Source organism: Littorina saxatilis, linkage group LG4 (assembly GCF_037325665.1).
Source record: "Littorina saxatilis isolate snail1 linkage group LG4, US_GU_Lsax_2.0, whole genome shotgun sequence".
Taxonomy (NCBI): domain Eukaryota; kingdom Metazoa; phylum Mollusca; class Gastropoda; order Littorinimorpha; family Littorinidae; genus Littorina; species Littorina saxatilis.
In genome coordinates, this window is record NC_090248.1 from 55549391 (window position 1) to 55569066 (window position 19676).

The following is a 19676-nucleotide window of genomic DNA, read 5'->3' on the forward strand; positions in this document are numbered from 1 at the left end:
GAGTCGCATGTCACCTTTGCATGATTTTCATATTTTTACATTTTCCTAAAGAGTTTGTTATGCTCTATCCAGTGGTGAAAACCGTTTTAGAAAAGAGCGGAAACTTTTTGAGTTATACGCCTGTGACTAAGGTGACCCTCACACTGTTACCATACACTCTCCGGACTTATATCAAGCCTAGCGCAGAACCGCGCGAGGTGACATGCGACTCATTTCGTGGTGGAGGGTCACAATTACAGATATCACACAAGATACAATTGTCACAGATGTTGCTCCAATCCTACTTGTTGGTGTCTGGCACGCAATTACTCTCGTTCAAATCGAACAGCCTGTTCCTTGAAGTCTAGATGCTAAATTCCAAAAGGTGAAACACCCTAAACGTTGCTTGTTTGAAGCAAAAATCTGCGTTGGACTTGCAGTTTAAACATATAGTTATATCTCTGACATGGTTGTCACTTCTGAATTTCACTAGTTTGACCGCGTTGACAGTTTTCACAATGGTGGTCGAAACCGCTATGAATGAGCACGTTACGACAGTTTTAAAGTAAATCCTTTCGCTACTTATACCAATATCATGAGTGCATTCCTCATGTCAAATTACATAGAAATGAATGCAAACGTTATCAAGAAATTCGTATTTGAGCCGAAGGTATGCCCTACTTTTAATTGCATCAGTGGCTGCTTCGAAAACTGTCATGGAAGCTTTAACAACGATGTTCAAGGCCAACAACCACCCCGTCTTTTCATACAACCACACAACACACACAAAGTGGATGTTTGCTTCTAACAACCAACGTTTAGCGTGTCATTTTTTGCAAGCTACAGGTTTCAGATTCTAGTCTATTATTATACTTGCACGCTATAATTAGCTGTGTGACACCGTTGTGCGTTAATCCTGTTTCTGGCCACTTTTTTCAGAAAAGTAAGATTCGAAAGAAGTAGGAGGAAAATACTCGGATTTCACTGTGCTTTCAGTTTCTAGCGACGCACGTACGTGTTTGCTCGTCTGTAGTTTTAAAGGCAAATCTGAATCGAAAGGAGAAGAAGAACAAGAACAAGAAGAAGAAGAAGCCCGGGGATTTACCAGGTAAACTGTGCTTTCTATTTCTAATCGAATGTAGAAGAAGAAGAAAAGGAAGAAGAAGAAGGAGCAGCCAGGGAATTTTCCTGGTAAAGTGTGTTTTTTATTTCTAATCGGAAGAAGAAGAAGAAGAAGAAGAAGAAGAAGAAGAAGAAGAGTGCAAATAGATCACCTCAGAATTTGTCCTGTAAAGTTGATGATAATTAGTTTTAACGTCCTCTTAGAACCATTTGGCCTATCTTGGGACAGGTAGAGTTAATATGCTTTATGTGGGGACAAGACACTGGACAAACATGCAAACAGAGAACACATATGATCGTGTTATATATCTGGAGGTCCTGTTGCGATATTTCAAAATGGGGATGGAAGTAATGATTGTGTACGCGGAATGTGGTTGGACTGGAGCGGTTTTGTAGGCTTATTTGCTTTTTATGTATGTAGAATATGTTTGTATGTGTGGCTGAATAAGTTACACAAAAAAAAAATAATAATAATAATAATAATAAAATAAAAAAATAATAAAAAAAAAAAATTAAAAAAAAAAAAAAAAAATATTGCTAAAAAATATATCAGAATGGGGAACTTAAGTTCAGGTAGGAGGGCAGTATGTGCTTAAGCCTTGTTTGATCAATTGAGTATAGCTATGCTTTGTGTTTTAGACGCTTTAGTTGTTGGGCGTGGGAGGGGGGGGGGTAAGGGGTCGGTGGGAGAGAGGACTGAGGGGTGGGAAGGAGGAAAGGGGATGAGGTTTTCAGAACAGATGTCCTATTTCAGCCTTATTGAGAGACACAGGGTGTATGCTGGCTTCCATTGAAGCGTGCAATGTTTATCTAAAAACTCATGGGGTTTCAGTTTGTGTTCGTTGACAAGGGTGTGTAGTGAAGTGTGCTTTCTGATTGCAAAGTAACTATCCAACCTTCACAGGGTTTTGCTGTCAGAGCACGCCATAGTCGGTGAGAACAGGGTGTGATTGTTGGTGTCCAGAACAAAGAGGGTTACATGCGTGATTTGCACCATGGATCTGAGAGTCTTCCTTACTGCACTTCTCCCTTTGCTGTACTGTGTACTGGTGAGTAACACAGAGTTGTTATCAGTACAGGGGGTGGGTGTGGGTGGGTGCGCGTGTGCTGTGAGTGTGTGTATGTGTGTGTGTGTGTGTGTGTGTGTGTGTGTGACTGTGTGTGTCTGTGTGTGTCTGTGTCTGTTTTTGTGTATCTGTTTTAGAGAGAGAGATAGGGAGAGAGAGAGAGTAAGAGAGAGAGAGAGAGAGAGAGTATTTCCGCTAAAAAATATTCTTTTTTTTTCGGTCATTATGTTGAATTTGATTTGATTTGATTGGGTGTTGGTCTGTGTATTGTTCTTTTTTTCCCGTTGTATTTGTTCGTTTATTATTTCTGTAACTGTGAATGCAAGTTAAGACGTGGATTACGGCAAGTACACCCGTGTTGTGTTGTTTTGTGTTGCTTTGTTCTGTTTATGGACACGGTAGTCAGAAACAAAAAACATCACTTCACATTTTACCGAGTAAAAACTGACATTGGCAAAACAACAACATCACATCAAGTACATTTGGAACCAGGTCAACATGCTGACAAAAATCCGCCACAATGTTATAAGCAAACACACACACACACACACACACACACACACACACACACACACACACAAACTGATGCAGCGCAGGTTTCGATCGCAAGAGCGATCAAAAACGGGACTTTTCGAGTCATTGTTTAAGGATATCATGACAACAAGCGCTGCATTTCAGCAATGACTGGGTGGGTCACTTTGAAACTTGCAGAATACTTTACCAACATATACTAGACATACTTCTAGCACAAATGTGGACCAGTTCAATTATTTGTTCAGGTGTGATGTAATGTTTTCGAAAACAGTTTTAAAACTCGTCATATGATTGTTCACGTGTGTCCGAAAAATGCATGACTTTGCATGTCTACAGATACACTATTAAAACAGATACTGTCGAAGTTTCATGTAAACACTAGCGTCAGCTTGATAGTCACGCAAACACATGAGATAGAAATAGAACGTTCTTGCTGTTTCGCACTAACAGCGGTTATTGCTGCGTACCTCTCAAAACATGCTGCGGTCACGCTTGGCTGGGCATCAGTGTGTCACTAGAATCATCTCTAAAAATAAATCTGCGTCAGTGCTTATTTGCATATAAAACGTTACTAGCAGTTTTTGTATCAATCATTTGTCTAAAGAAATTCGAAGTCATGAATTTGTTGGACACATTCAAGTGAACAATCCTATGACGAGTATTACAACTTTGTATTCGAAGTACGTTTAGTATGTTGGAAAACTATTCGGAGCGTTTAAAAGTAATCCACAAGTCATTGCTAAAATACAGCGCTTTTTTGTTGTGATACCTCTTACAATTGACGCACAAACTCCCGTTTCTGACCGCTTACGCGATCAACACCTGCAGCAGTAGTAATGACAAAGCACACACACTACGCACGCTAGCTTAGCAAACCTGTTCTGGGTAGGTAATTGATTAGGTTTTCTTCCCGTTTGAACAACTTGCACAGTTTTGCCTATTGTGATTTTTTTGTCGATTTTTAATTTTGTACAGTCGATGTTGAGGGTACCCTTTTTTTGAGCGGCGGTCACGTAATCTCTGTGAAGAAAATCTTTAATCCGAAAAGTGATCATGATAGTCGAGTGAACGGCTTTAACTGGCATATAAAGTTCGAAGAAATGACACGAGAATTGATGCTTTAATTTGGGTGCGAAATATGTTGCAATGGTTGTGGCTAAGTTTAGATGTTCTCACTACAATAACAGAGACAAAGAAAGGAAGACATAACATATAGAAAATATGTCTATATGGCTTGTTGTGGGATACCGGATTGAAATTGTTTTTGGTTTAAACAATGTTTATTCATATTTACATGTTCAGGAAATGTACATGGACATAGGGTGAAGACAACAACCAGCCTACGGCTTATGGTGGTGTCTTCAAACACATTTACAATAAGAACATGGCAGACAAGCCCTTACACAGTAAATAAAAACAATCCGTAAATTTTACTCAAAATATTTACCAAATGTAGGAGAGAAAAGAAAAGACGAAAATAAGGTGAGAAAACACCAAGAAAATAAAGTAAACACACATACACATCTAACCAGAAGAATGCGTAAAGGATAATAATCGGTGATTAAACAAATCAAGAACAAATATTTGGGGACAAGTATTCAGACCGGGGGAGGGGAGGCTTAAGGGGGGGAGGTGGAATAGAGAGAGAGAGAGAGAGAGAGAGAAAGAGAGAGAGAGAGAGAGAGAGAGAGAGAGAGAGAGAGAGAGAGAGAGAGAGAGAGAGAGAGAGAGAGAGAATCTGTGTTTGTCTAATTATTTCCAAACCGGCCAGTACGTCTGATGAATTCCTGAACAGTTTTAAATATGTTAATATTTTCAAAATGACTTTCGTTCACATCCCCTTCTAATAAAGTAACAATGTTAATAAAACGATTGTGAAGCGTATCCTGGCGATCTTGCAAATAAGTTGGGCATTCAAAAAAATAGTGGTCAACTGTTTCTGCACCAGTGCCGCATTCATATTCACTATCGTTACTTAAATGACGGATAACTAAATGATGTTTTAAGTCACTAATCGTTAATCTCATCAATTGTTTTTGAATATTGAAAGGCAAGTAAAAGCAGCAAAAAATGTATTACTATGTTTATCCTACATTCCGTATTTGTGTGCCTTCTGCTCCAAACGTTTTTTAGTCGAAATGTCCAAATCATTGAACCTCGATATCTTTCAAAGCCTCGTGAACACTGTGACGTCACAGCAAAAATACGTCATTCTAGAAATTAAAGCGTCACGCGTCTGCTCCCAAATTATTTCAAACAGAAACAGCAATTATCTATCAAGAATGACGTTCGTTCCGGTGACATTTTCATCGTGAGCAGTGGGAAATAGGGTTTGACACAACCTCATCGAGAAGATATACACACATGTAAGTGTAACAAGGGGAAAGAAAACTCGAACATCAGCATAGAGTGTGCATGGGTTTATTCATCACCTCACACCTCACACCTGGAACATGCCAGAATAAAACAACATAAGAAAATGTACAAGATCAAAGTATAAAAATCAATAGAAAAGTATTTGTCATGACTGTCATAAAGACAGTGAACACACAAATAGTTGCAGACACATCAACATGTGATGAATCGCAATCATCCAAAAAAGAAATAGTCATAACTATATACAGAGAGATCACAAAGAAAGAAAACACCTCATGAACATCCGTCTAATATTGTTAACCTCGACAAACAATCCCATTAGACACACCTTCCGCCCAATCCGGTGCATAAATTCTCTTATGAAATCATCACTTTCAATCAGACATCCGTCTGAACTCATATGTGATTTAGGTTTGTAATTACACACACACACACAATTAAGTATGTACAGGCATATTATGATAACACAGGCACAACTGTCCTTCCACAATCAACAAAACTAAGCTGACAGATTAACAAGACAAAGTAACCGTAAGCAAAAACTGGATGAGGCAATAGGTGCCAACGTTTGAGGCAGATTCGAGTGCTGGTTTACATTTGCTGGAGATGGGAACACGCATGTAAAAATTATCGATCACCGTCAGTGGTACTGAGTACACTACCCGTCGAGACTAACAGTCCTGGGCAGGGCCGGACTAGGCGAAGAGGAGGGGGGGGGGGGTTGCCAGTGGTGGCCCAGGGGGATGTCCCCCCTGGCGGCAGGGGCGGATCAGTTTATTTTATGACTGTTTTTTTTCAAAAGTATATTGTGAAGATATGGGTGTGAAGGCGCGAAGCGCCGAGCCGACGGCGCGAAGCGCCTAGCTTGCTAGGGGGGTCCGGGGGCATGCCCCCCCGGAAAATTTTGAAAAAAAGGATGCAAAATGGTGCAATCTGGTGCATTCTGAGGATGATCATTACCAGTTTCAGGTAGCAGATTTTGTCACTGATTAATACCCCAAAAATTGAAACTCAATGTAAAATAAAGAAATGCATACCTCATTCAATATTTTTATTTTTTGGCTGGGGGGGGGTCCGGAAACCCTAGAACCCCCCCCCTCGTTGTGGGGGTCAGGGGGCGAAGCCCCCTGAAGCTGACGGGTAGGTCATATTCTGAGATAGGAAAATGGTCGCTCCTTGCATGAAACAGCATAAAATAAGCAATAATAATAAAAAAATTAAATAAGTAAGGTACATGTTTAGGCTAGGGGGGGGGGGGGGGGGGTTGCGCAACCCCCATAACCCCCCCGGTAGTCCGGCCCTGCTGGGCCTGTGCTTACTAGCCTGTCTCGGATCGCTGTGCTCGCTCTGTTGCGCTTTTGTGACCCGCAGCGAAGGAAGCACAGGCCAAGGTCAGTTTATCTCCACAGCTACTGTACGCATTACCAAGGACGGTGATCGATACATTTTCTTGCGCGTTCCCATCTCCAGCAAATGTAAACCAGCAATTGGATCTGCCTCAAACTTTTGTACCTATTGCTCAAACCATTGTTTTCTTAGCATGCAAAGTCACGATTGTTTAACCTAAAACCCTGAATTAATATGAATATTTGTTTAGTTCTTTCGGAAAATGTACGTAATACGACACGCTTATTATACACATTCGCAAAAAGCAACACAGATTTAGATCAGCCTATTGGTAATAACTTCTGAAATTTCCAAAGCAAATCATTGAGAACTTGAGCAGATATGGCTCTTTGGTTGGAGGACCCCCTCAAAAATGGCTGCAAAACGTGCCTTGTTTGGCCTTTGAAACGGTTGACACCTACCGCCTTTGACAAAAGGCTACATAAAGACTAAAGCAGTCAGGTGCATAAAACAAAATGTTCTGAACTGGAAATCGAATGGCCTTGCCAATGGATGTTTGGTTTGTGCATATATTCTAATTTTTTGCAGATTTTAAAATACGGGGCTATGGTTTTTGTCAGGTCGATTTTAGGGGTGACCTTGTTTCACGGGATGCCTATATAAAGTACCATCAATCGGATAAATGATGCGGATAAATGATACGGACAAACACTCAAGTCCTTAATGGCTCAAAACCGTAGGACTTTTAATATTAATTTTAACTAAATAAATGATATGTACAGCTGACATAATTACCTTTTCGAGCATATAAAGTTCAACTAAAATGAATTGCGTTTTATTGCTTTTCTTAGCGTGCAGAAATTGTTGCAATAATTTTTTGGCCAAGTTTATCATAATTTGTTTGCAAAAACAATGCATCAATAAATTAAGTCAAAACAATCCACACAAATCTAAGTAAACTTTCATCTAAATCAGTGCCGGAAATTCCCTAAAGTAATCTACAAGAATCAGCTGTAACACTAAACAGAAAGCGAATAAAAACAATTATAATTACAAAAGAAAACCCAAAACTGAAGTTTCAAAACAAACGGGCCAAGTCAGAGAAGAAGGGGTTCCCTTGTTTACCCTTGAATACCGGAAGTGATGTAAAACTTCCTTATATGGGAGGAGACTCCATATCTCTAGCTAAAAATAGATCTCCAGCGTGAGCTTCAGCGACTGACTGACGGGTTTGACCTAGTTTGGAAACCCACGCTTTGAGAGCGGCCACTTTGAATCGGACCAATTCTAGAAACAATCAAAGTTCTACAAAGACTGATAACAGCAACGTCCCTTCCAAAAGTTACAGAAAAAATACCCCATGATCAACATCAGCAGTTAGAGTTGATTTAAACAAAATGAGTTAGACTCGAAAGAGAAATAAAAGATTCTGGCACTGATCAGACCCGCGCACTGATCACAAGACTAAATCAAACAAGTGTTTGTGAAGAAATCTTAATTCTTCAAAATAAGTATCCTAAACCAAAATTAGGAACATAAAATTCATCGCATACACAAAGCAACTTTCCACAACAATAAAAATACAACAATAGAGACATACCGGTCCGGGAATCAGATCAAACTGATGAAACGCAGCCAGAAGATAAAAAATGTTGTCACTGGTTCAAGAGGGCACAGTGCGTAAATGGACAGTTCTAGAGCAGTACCGGACTGACTGCAGCTAAGATGATAGGGCGATAAAAGTAGTGCGCTGACCACACGCTGAAAACTAACTTACACAATAAGTTGCTTAGAAAAACTTGCCTACAGCATACCTTTTAAACAATTCCCTAATTCAAAATGCAATTTGCCTACACAAAGAGTCTACAAGATTATGTTGCAAATGGTCATCTTAAAATCCCTACACCGATTCAAAAGTCAGCTATGCATCGCTCGCTGGACCAATGAGACTGGGTAACTAGGTCAGCCTCTGAAGAGGTCAGTCTTGGTGAATCAGGGGAGCTAACCTACTAGCCGAAACGGTAAACAAAGAAAGGTAGCAGACGACGCAATAGCAAATTGTGAACACTAAATAAGCTCTACTTTGCCTGTTCACATAAGTATATCAATTATTTATCACATAGGGGGTCTCTCTCCCGTATGTATGATACGTATTTTATCGTACTCACGTGAGACTAATACCATGCAATTTTCGAAGTGTTTACAGCCATGCCGGGCTGGGGGCAAGATTGAGATCAAGCTGACACGATACCAGAGCTCGTGCACTGACAACGGGGGCACTCAACAGTGTGATACATACTTCTACTTGTGCATCGACAAACCCGGGTAAGTGCAAACCAAAGTACTTTACGTTTAGTCAAGGTTTGAGTGAATGTTTTATTATCGACTGGGAATCGATACGAGGGTGGTGGTGATTGTGTGTGTGGTTGGGTGTGTGTGTGTGTGTGTGTGTGTGTGTGTGTGTGTGAGTGCGTGTGTGTGAGTGAGTCAGTGTGTGTGTCTTTGTGTGTGTGTGTGTGTGTGTCTTTGTGTTTGTGTGAGTGTGTGTGTGTGTGTGTCTTTATGTGTGTGTGTGTGTGTGTGTGTGTGTGTGTGTGTGTGTGTGTGTGTGTGTGTGAGTGTGTGTGTGTGTGTGTGTGTGTGTGTGTGTGTGTGTAGAGCGATTCCCAGAGATTCCCAGAAAACTACTGAGCCCATCTTCGTGGAACTTTACACACAGGTGTTTCCAAATGATACCCCAGATGGTTTTATTGTTTTCATTGTGTTCGATAAATGTCTTAGATGAGGTCATATCCGGATTAAAATTAAAGCTGAGGCGGCACTGTGACGCACGTTTTGTTCAACCAAATTGACTATGGGATTACATTTCAGCTAGGAAGCTTAAAAATTACTTAAATAGTTTGCTCATTTAAGCTGTCATTATGATTTTTACAAACGGAATTAAACAAAAAGTAATGATTGAATCACATTCCTCGTCAAATTATGATTCCAAAAATATATGGATATATCAGGTTTACTCAAATGATGTGCTTGCAGTAAAAGAAAGTATGCGTTCGCATGCTTCGCGGAGACAAGCGTGACGTGTCTTTGCACTTTCTCGGGCTACAGGTGTTGCCGTCAACCAATGGACAAATTATTTTACTAGTTTTGCATCTTGCAAGAAAATGCAAATTGTAGTGGGAACAAAGTTAGGATTGGTGGCAATTTTGAATTGTTTGAGATTTATTTCAGCAAATCCAACCCAGCGTTTGGTATACATCCCGTCGGCATGACCTCGTGCATACCACCTCAGCTGAGCTGCCTGCCTGTCCGGCATCCATCCCCCCCCCCCCCCCCCATGCTACCACCCTCACATACGGAATCTCTTACCCTGTCTCTGTCCGTCTGTCTGTCTGTCTGTCTGTCTGTCTATGTGTCTGTCTGCCAGTCTCTCTCTCGCTCTCTCTCTCTCTATTTTTCTCTCTCTCTCTCGCTCTTTTTCTCTCTCTCTCTCGCTCTTTTTCTCTCTCTCTCTCGCGCTCTTTTTCTCTCCCTCTCTCTCGCTTTCTCTCTCTCCCTCTCTCGCTCTCTCTCTCTCTCTTTATTTCTCTCTCTCCCTCTCTCTCTTTCTCTCTCTTTATTTCTCTCTCTCTTTATTTCTCTCTCTCTTTATATCTCTATCTCTCTCTCTCTCTCTCTCTCTCTCTCTCTCTATCTCTCTTTCTCTCTCTCCATCTCTCTCTCCAATTACCTTTGTTGCTTCAGACCTTTGGATCTCAACTGTTACTATCGAAAGTACGGCCCGTCTAGCCACTACGAGAACACCAACAACATGGAATTTGGCGGGAATATTGGGGGCATCACCAACCCTATGGTCGTCAGCACTCCGAGATTTGACGTACGTGTCATGTTCTGTCCCTATCTGACTGTGATGGGTGTCGTTTGTGTTTTAGGCACAAAAAAAAAAAAAAGGTCTGTTTACGGTAACCCGACCGACCCTAGTTTTTTCGCGCGACCCTAAACTTTTTTTTGGCATTTGGGGAAAAAAAAAAAAAAAATCTTGTTTTTTGGGCAAAATAACGTAAAAATATGGTTTTTTGGGAAAAAAAAGAAAAAAAAAATCCCGACCTACCGACCCTATTTTTTTGGCCTATGTTACCGTAAACAGACCTATTTTTTTTTTTGCCTAATCTTTTCAATTTGAGATGATACAATTGTCTATATCTATGTCAATTGATATGTTCCTTAAACGACCGTCGCTGATTCAGTCTGAAACACTTCAATCTCGTTAACGTTTCAGCTGGACACGCACATTTGGTTTTCGTGTAATAACTTTCAGGTGCGTTTTTGATGATGTTTAATGTTTCAATATATGTTTTAATTATTTAAGGGACTGAGAATGCATGTCACAATATGGTACCGCGCTCTGGAGAAAAACCTACCAAAACGCCTTTGTATTTTACTTTCTTTTCCAGTCCCTACAGGTGATGTTTGTGGTACAGGCTCATGACGACCAGTTTTGGTCGTCTGACAGGCACCTTGTGACCTTGGGTAAAACAGTGACCTTCACCCCTGCCCTTGACAAGAGCTCGGCGAGCTGGATCAGTGCATACATGCACCGAAGCCACTACCAGTGTGTTGCTAAGTGTATTTTTGTTTTTACATTCAGTCAAGTTTTGACAAAATGCTTTAGAAAGACTGGGAATACAGATGAGGGTGGTGCTTGGTGTTACCTGAATTTATACGTGTGTTTACGTCTGGGTTCTAACACCTTCACGTTAGTTTCATTAACTGTTAAGTCTTGTCGAAAAAATAAAATAATAAATCCATCTCACACGGCATAAATAAATCCCTGCGCCTTAAATATTGTGCGCGATATAAATTGCATAAAAAAAAATTAAAAACAAATCCCTGCGCTTAGAACTGTACCCACGGAATACGTGCGATATCAGCCTCATATTGATTGATTGATTGACTAGTTGGTTGGATCGTTGTTTAGTTCTTTGTGTCTGTTCGTCAGCGTGTTCCTTCGTTCATTCCTATAATCAAAGCAAAAAACCTACACCTGGCATGGACAGCATGACGATTTCATAAGAACAGATATATATAATATATATATATATATGTTTAATATTACATTTTTCTTCTTTTTGATGCAGCGTTTGGTTCCAGTACCAAGCATATTGCGACGCATACTATCACGCAAGTGAGTGTGACGTGTACTGCAAGTCACGTGATGATAGCCAGGGTCATTACACGTGCAACCCCACCTCGGGAGAGAAACTCTGCCTGCCAGGTGTGGTTGTGACATTTTCATATCCAGTACTTACATAGCTTTTATATTATTACTTAATTCTAGCCATTACTTAATTATATCCATAACTTACGTATATCCATTACTGAATTATATCCATTACTTAATTATATTCAATACTTTATTATATCCCATAGTTCAAACATACGGGTCACTTTCTCCCAGTTGAGAGCGGGCAGCAAAACCAGTGGTACTACCCAGATGTGTGCTTGTGTTAAAGTGAAATCAGCCAATTGCATTTCTGAACGAGGTATTATAAGTGCCTTGGCGGTGACACAGGAGTGGGACATGGATACCGTTTCTTAGTCCGCACGTAGAAAGTTAACCCGTGTCCGTTTAATCCTGAATTCGAATCCCTCGCCCGAAGGTCACATGTGCGGTGCTCTACCAACTCAGCTACCGTACCGGGTTGCACCCATTATCGTACCACAACTAAAGCATTCATTCCTGTGTCATCTAGTTCAACCTGTCTATGCCATTGAAGGTACTCAACTTGGATATTTGGCACACTTTTCGAATTAAAAGTTAATTTTACAGTGGTCACGTGACCGCCGCCCAAATAACGCTACCCCAAAATCGACAACAAGGAATAGAAATGATGAAATCGCTTTGTTACCGCAGGTTGGCAGGGAGAGAACTGCGCCACTGACATAGACGAATGTGGATCACGTCCCTGCTACAACAACGCTGTGTGTTCCAACTTGCCAGGAACGTATCAGTGCACGTGCCCCAGTGGCTTTACTGGTGAGACATGCCTTGTTTTGTTGTATCAGTGCATCTGTCCCAGTGGCTTTACTGGTGAGACATGCCTTGTTTTGTTGTATCAGTGCATCTGTCCCAGTGGCTTTACTGGTGAGACATGCCTTGTTTTGTTGTATCAGTGCATCTATCATAATGGCTTTACTCCTGAGACATGCCTTGTTTTGTTGTACCAGTTCATCTGTCCCAGTGGCTTTACTCCTGATACATGTCTTGTTTTGTTGTATCAGTGCAACTGTCCTAGTGCCTTTACTGGTGAGACATTCCTTCGTTTGTTGTATCAGTGCATCTGTCCCAGTGGCTTTACTGGTGAGACATGCCTTGTTTTGTTGTATCAGTGCATCTGTCCTAGTGGCTTTACTCGTGATACATGCCTTGTTTTGTTGTATCAGTGCATCTATCCTAGTGGCTTTACTCCTGAGACATGTCTTGTTTTGTTGTACCAGTTCATCTGTCCCAGTGGTTTTACTTATGATACATGTCTTGTTTTGTTGTATCAGTGCAACTGTCCTACTGCCTTTACTGGTGAGGAATGCCTTGTTTTGTTGTGTCAATGCATCTGTCCCAGTGGCGTTACTGGTGAGACATGCATTGTTTTGTTGTATCAGTGCAACTGTCCTAGTGGCTTCACTGGTGAGGAATGCCTTGTTTTGTTGTATCAGTACATCTATCCTAGTGGCTTTACTCCTGAGACATGCCTTGTTTTGTTGAATCAGTGCAACTGTCCTAGTGGCTTTACTGGTGAGGAATGACTTGGTTTGTTGTGTCAAGTGCATCTGTCCCAGTGGCTTTACTTGTGAGACATGCCTTATTTTGTTGTATTAGTGCATCTATCCTGGTGGCTTTACTCCTGAGACATGCCTTGTTTTGTTGTATCAGTGCATCTGTCTCAGTGGCTTTACTGGTGAGACAAGCCTCGTTATGTTGTATCAGTGCATCCGTCTCAGTGGCTTTACTGGTGAGACAAGCCTTGGTTTATTGTACCGGTGCATCTATCCCAGTGGCTTTACTGGTGAGACATGCCTTGTTTTGTTGTATCAGTGCATCCGTCTCAGTGGCTTTACTGGTGAGACAAGCCTTGGTTTATTGTACCGGTGCATCTATCCCAGTGGCTTTACTGGTGAGACATGCCTTGTTTTATTGTATCAGTGCATCTATCCCAGTGGCTTTACTGGTGAGACAAGCCTTGTTTTATTGTATCAGTGCATCTATCCCAGTGGCTTTACTGGTGAGACGTTGTATCTTTGCATCTTTTTGCTTTTTGTGTTTTTGTGTTTCCTTTTTTTTTTTTTTTGGGGGGTGGGGGTGGGATTTTAGTGTGTTTTGAATTGAAGTAGTTTCTTGTTTCTTCTCCTCTTACATTCATTACTGTTTTACACACAGCGGCGCATACGCAGACACGATAACACAGACACACACACATAAACACACAGCCTTTCTTCAGATTACAGAGACATCGGTCTGGTTCCGGTAAAGATTTGTATTCAAAGGCGAACACCTTGTCATGCTCACCGTCTCAGATCAGGACCGGTTTTTTTCCTGGGATATGACCATCCCTCCACCTGGTCACATACCACAAATGAAAGACCTGGGTGCTGTCCGTGCACAGTAGACTTGTTTTTTGTGAATCAAGTTCGTAAAAGTAAGGACTGGGTGGCCGAGTGGTAACGCACTTGCGCTCGGAATCAAGAGGTTGCGTGTTCGACCCTGGGTCAGGCGGCTATTTTCTCCTCCCTTTCCTAACCTAGGTGGTGGGTTCAAGTGGTAGTCTTTCGGATGAGACGAAAAACCGAGGTCCCTTCGTGTACACTACATTGGGGTGTGCACGTTAAAGATCCCACGATTGACAAAAGGGTCTTTCCTGGCAAAATTGTATAGGCGTAGATAAAAATGTCCACCAAAATACCCGTGTGACCTGGAATAATAGGCCGTGAAAGGTGGACGCAGCGCCTAAAGGCAGTCGATCTACTGGCTGATGTGAATGCGTGATATATTGTGTAAAAAATTCCATCTCACACGGCATTAATAGGTAACATGCGCCTTGAGTCGCCTTGTGTGGTGAGATACGTGCGCGATATAAATCCTCGTAAATAAAATAAAATAAAAATAAGTAGCCAGTGGCTTTTTGAAACATTAATTTATTTATTTATTAAGGAGATTTCTATAGCGCATAACTAAAAGCACTATGCGCTTTACAATATCACTAGGTATAAGCACACGCAAACATACTCTGATTAAATAGAACTTAGCCTAACAAGACATACTAAGAACACTAAACATTTGAGTTCATACAAAAATAGAGAATTAAATTAAATACTGGACAAACGATTAAAATAAGCTTAAGGCCTACATCGACTACAATGGACTATTTCAAATAAAAAAATTTAGTTAACTATAAAAGGCAGTGCATAAAACTCCATAATCCTAAGAAGGTCGAACAAATAAAAAACATAAAAGACTATTTAACTATAATTACTTCGTAAAAGATAATAAACATGGTATACAAAGCTGTAATTTTTAACAACAAATCTAAAAAGATTTTCATGCCATATTGCACAACACATCAACACATTTCAACTCACCTGACCAATCAGTATGTGACCAAGTGGAAGCCTGACCAAACTGTTTTCTGGAGAAGGATTGTGTGCTTAACGTCTGTGCAGGTCGAGACTGTGATGTGATAGACTCGGCGTGCCACAGCTCTCCCTGTCAACACCAGGGCACGTGCAACGGGAGCGTTGACAGCTACACCTGCACTTGTCATGGCCTGTGGACCGGACCCAACTGTCAAACACAAGTACGGGACATTTATACCAAAAGAAAAGAAAGACAGAGAAGAAATACAATTGTCTGGTTTGTTTTAGTTACTTTAAAAACAACATAAACAAGTATAGGCGGATTGGTAGCTTTATTTACCAGATTGTTTGTTTTTAAGTGAGTTTGTTTTGTTTGTTTGTTTGTTTGTTTAACACCCAGTCTACCACAAAGGGTGATATCAGGGCGGCGCTGCTTTGACATTTAACGTGCGCCACACACAAGACAGAAGTCGCAGCACAGGCTTCATGTCTCACCCAGTCACATTATTCTGACACCGGACCAACCAGTCCTAGCACTAACCCCATAATGCCAGACGCCAGGCGGAGCAGCCACTAGATTGCCAATTTTAAGTCTTAGGTATGACCCGGCCGGGGTTCGAACCCACGACCTCCCGCTCACTGGGCGGACGCCTTACCACTAGTTTTTAAGTGAGTACTTAAGCGAGTTATTGTTGCTGTGTTGTTGCTTTTCTTTGGCCAACCAGTTTCTGTAATTGTGTCCCCTAGATGTCGGAGAAGGGTACCCGGGTAGATTCACTCTTGCAGCAGGCAAATGGAGTTTCGTTATCACCCAACAAATGCTTAAAGAACTGTTAAAAGGTCTGGGTGGGCAGGGAAAAAAAGAACCCGGTGTAACACAACATTTTTACCCCACGAAAAATTTACTCCAGAGTAATAATGTCGTACGAAATTCTTACTTCGAGTACACCTTTCGTACGAGAAAAGAACTCCCCAAGGCACGAACACATTACTCCCTCCACGAAATGTTTACTTCCAGTAAAAATCTCGCACGCGAAAATGGGATGCGGGTGAAGGGATAATGCCAATATGTGATCTCGCGCAAACGAATGTCGCGCTACCCTCCCTCCACCCCTTCCACCACCAAGACTAACAGGGGAAAAGGGAGTAACATTTTCGTACACCTGGCATGGTAAGTTAAATTGCTCGTGTTAGGGTGAAGTAATTTATTCGTTATTTATTCGTCAGGGAAGTAACATTTTTGTACGAAATGTTTACTCGGAACTCACCTGTCGTGGGGAATAAGTTTCTCGTGTATTGGGGGAGTAGGCTACTTTTTTCGTAAAGGGAGTAACATGTTCGTACGACATTTTTACTCCAGAGTAAAAATCTCGGTGGAGTAATTTTCTCGTGTTACACCGATCAGGTAACTGGGAACATTGTCTTAAGGCAATGTGAGGCTGTACAATTAAACTTGGGTGTCTTTGTGTTATTAGAAATGCCATGTGGTGCCAAAAGAATAATGTCCATGTTTATGTAAAACGACAATGGACATTAAAGTTTTCCGATCTTATCTTATCTTATAATTATCCGGTTAAAAATGCATTAATACTTATTATAAAAAACGCTCGCACTGGACCCGAGTACTCTTCAGACTGGCTCGCTCAATAAATATAAATGTTTGGAATGTCTGTGGTGTGAATGTTGGTTTCTGACCAGAAATGCAGATCTATCTTTGGCCGATTCATAGATTCAACCTACAAACTGCGACCTCATCTGTGATCAGATGGCCAAGCAATGCGTGAAATCTTTTATTCTAAAGCCTTATGGCTCGTTTCGACAAGCATTAAACGGATGAAATTAACCACATGCAGTTTATTCTTCAGAAAAATGCACACACAAAATGGGTTGGGTTCGGTGATTTGTACATAAACGTCTTCCTCGCGATAGATTCGCTTATTATTTTGTCTTATGAAGCCGTCATCAACACGAACACAATGATTGCAGAAGCAAACTCTGTACCTACACGACCGAGACACAAGACTGATTATTTCACAGCTGCAATGAGAATAGAGAACAAAGACGTTTTGGGTAAGCTTACTCACGTCTTCACTGACATGCTAGGAACAGACGGAAAATTCCGAACAAAAGTAAATGACGTCAAAGTCTCTTTCGCTTTGCGTGTAACTTTGTCATGGCGTATTTTTGTGTGACGCGTTCGGCTGTTCTATCAGCTCAATGGCTGCGTGTTGTCCCCGCCGGTGTGAACTCCTCCTACGGCCAAGTCGTTGTTGTGGTTTATTTTGCATGTAGGTCCCAGGTAACATTATGAAGTTTTAATACGATCAATCGGACCTATTATATCAAGTTAGTGTATCAACTTTTGGACGAACTGCGCCCAGTAGTTTCCCAGCAATAAGCTGTTAAGTGGAGAAAGACACACACACAGACACACAATTAAAGTCTGCTGATGAGCCCAAGTACTAGCGTACTCGGGGACAACAATTAATTTAAATTCAACTGTAGTCTTATGCCAAAAACGTGTTCTATATTAGTGTAGGTATCATACATGTGTATCCTTTTGTCAAATAATATGAATTTCTGGTGTGTAATGTTGCTGTAAACCCGTTTCCTGGAACTCCAATGTGGGGCTGTTTATGCAGTTTATGTCCACAATTGTTTCATTCATTTTTATAAGTCACTTCAATAACTACCAAAAATACTAAGTTAATACATGTATTCCCCAAGTTTAATTTTGGTACTATACAAATCTGTGATTGGCTGTCACACGAACGGCATTTGGACGGGGGATGTTTCAACCTGGATACCAAAATCACAAACAAACTTTTGATATGATGGGCTCATTTGTTGCTTCAATAGCAAGGTTCAATAGCATTCCATGCCTTGGCTGTGTCTGCAGTCATTTGATTTGCGCTGTAACACAATGGAAAGTCAATATGTTGAGGCCTTTGGTAATTTAGAAATGTTCACTATGTCGACAGTCGTTTGATGATCTGCACTATTACAAAATGAAAAACCTATGTGTCGGGGACTTTTGTAACATGGAAGGGAGCACCATGTTTGAGAATGACCCGCAGTCTGTTCTAATTGATGAGTAGTTCAGACGGTCTTAAGATGTAAATTATTGATATATACGTCTGGTATATGTGGGATACACTGAGGTGGTGGGTTCTTGAGGTGGGGGTTTCAGCAAGGCTGGTACCAGAATGTTACCAACGGCAGTCTGTCGGGCCCATATAAAGGGAATGTTGATTGATTGATTGAATGCTAGATTGATATAAGGATTGATTGACTGAATGATTGATTAATTGATTGATAACTTGCGTATACGCTATTACTTTTATTTTTTTCATTCACGTGTTTCTCTTGTCATCGTCCATGTAAATATATATTTACTTTTTGTCTTTGAACTTTCGTCGGTTCATGACTCGGTTTTCTGGACATTGTCAGGTCGACATGTGTCAGTCCGAACCGTGCCAGAACAACGCCAGCTGCCTAGGAAGTAACGGAACCTACACCTGCGCATGCGCACCTGGCTGGACGGGACTGAACTGCACAACGGAAGTGAACGCTTGTGGCAGCGCCCCCTGTCAACATGGCGGCTCGTGTCGTTCCGAGAGTCGGAGAGGACGGTATGAATGTGAATGCGAGCCAGGTTTTCAGGGCGAGAACTGCGAGGGAGAGAATGTGGATCCTTGCGAGAACAACCCGTGCAGCCCTGGCAACTGCACAGCGCTCGGGTCGGACAGCTACATCTGTACCTGTGTGTACAGCAGGGGAGGCAAGCGCTGCAGGAGCTACGTCAGTCAGATTGTCCGTGTGGTGAAGGAGCTGCTCGCTTCCTGGGCGGAGTAAAGCCACCATTCCCGCAAAAAAAAAGGCACACACAAAAAATAATCACAAAATCCAAACCAATAGCTACGTCGTTCGGTTTGGGTTTTGAAATAAAGTCTGAATACCAAAAATACATTACAAGCATTGTTTCTAACGTTAAATTTACTCACATGTTAAACGCTGACGCTGTGTACCTTTGGTAATTTGAAGACTGTAAATTCTCTGTCTGCCTTTTACAAGAGTTAAATGTGCTGGCGTTTGCTAGATTACAGATTTGAGAACCTAGACCCCCTAGCGGAAGCCGTGACCCTATTCAGATGAATGTTATTAGCATGCAAGGTCACGGCGCATTTCTGTGTATGGCATCGCGGTTCTGAGTTGAAGCAAAGCTAATATCCCTTGGAGGTCTTGGGTTCAATTTGCCGGAAACTCGTTCATAAATGGCGAATTAGATAGTATAGTGCTAATGCACTGACCTTTTGTATCACGTCTTGAAATAACATATCTTTAATGAACGGACTTTTTCAAACACGTCTTCGACAGCATATCTACAAAACACAGACTTGTTCTAACACGTCTTAGTTAGTATATAGTTAATACACATACTTTTTTCTAAGAACCCAGCACAGATCAACGTGAACCGAGGGGATCCTGATTTTCTTTAGTGTTGTGATTATATTTCCTTTAATAAAGACGTCACTTTAAACAAACCAACGTTGTCTGAATGTCTGTCTGATTCTTCACCCCAACCCCCACCCCTCATCTCTCTCTCTCTCTCTCTCTCTCTCT

The 19676-nt window shown here is 41.3% G+C and overlaps 1 protein-coding gene across 3 annotated transcripts; it reads left to right on the plus strand.

Annotated features, from left to right (window-relative positions):
- Positions 1 to 935: 935 nt before the first annotated feature.
- Positions 936 to 19597, plus strand: LOC138965150 (delta-like protein C). 3 transcript variants are annotated; one of them, XM_070337273.1, is made up of 9 exons: positions 936 to 1087; positions 2006 to 2150; positions 8623 to 8750; positions 10170 to 10302; positions 10880 to 11037; positions 11564 to 11700; positions 12340 to 12462; positions 15141 to 15274; positions 18504 to 19597. In XM_070337273.1, the coding sequence occupies exons 2-9, from the start codon at positions 2097 to 2099 to the stop codon at positions 18906 to 18908; spliced, it is 1272 nt and encodes a 423-aa protein (XP_070193374.1). In that variant the 5' UTR covers positions 936 to 1087; positions 2006 to 2096; the 3' UTR covers positions 18909 to 19597. The 3 variants fall into 3 exon arrangements, with proteins under 3 accessions (XP_070193374.1, XP_070193377.1, XP_070193376.1); XM_070337276.1 differs by having other exon boundaries at positions 8632 to 8750; XM_070337275.1 differs by lacking the exon at positions 936 to 1087 and having other exon boundaries at positions 1968 to 2150.
- Positions 19598 to 19676: the final 79 nt, after the last annotated feature.

Bases quoted from the DNA above. Each gene is read 5' to 3' on its own strand.
- LOC138965150 (XM_070337273.1), top strand. From the start codon at position 2,097: ATGGATCTGAGAGTCTTCCTTACTGCACTTCTCCCTTTGCTGTACTGT. The intron at 8,751-10,169 runs GTAAGTGCAAAC...TTGTTGCTTCAG, and splicing joins TTGTGCATCGACAAACCCGG to ACCTTTGGATCTCAACTGTT. The intron at 11,701-12,339 runs GTGTGGTTGTGA...TTGTTACCGCAG, and splicing joins AGAGAAACTCTGCCTGCCAG to GTTGGCAGGGAGAGAACTGC.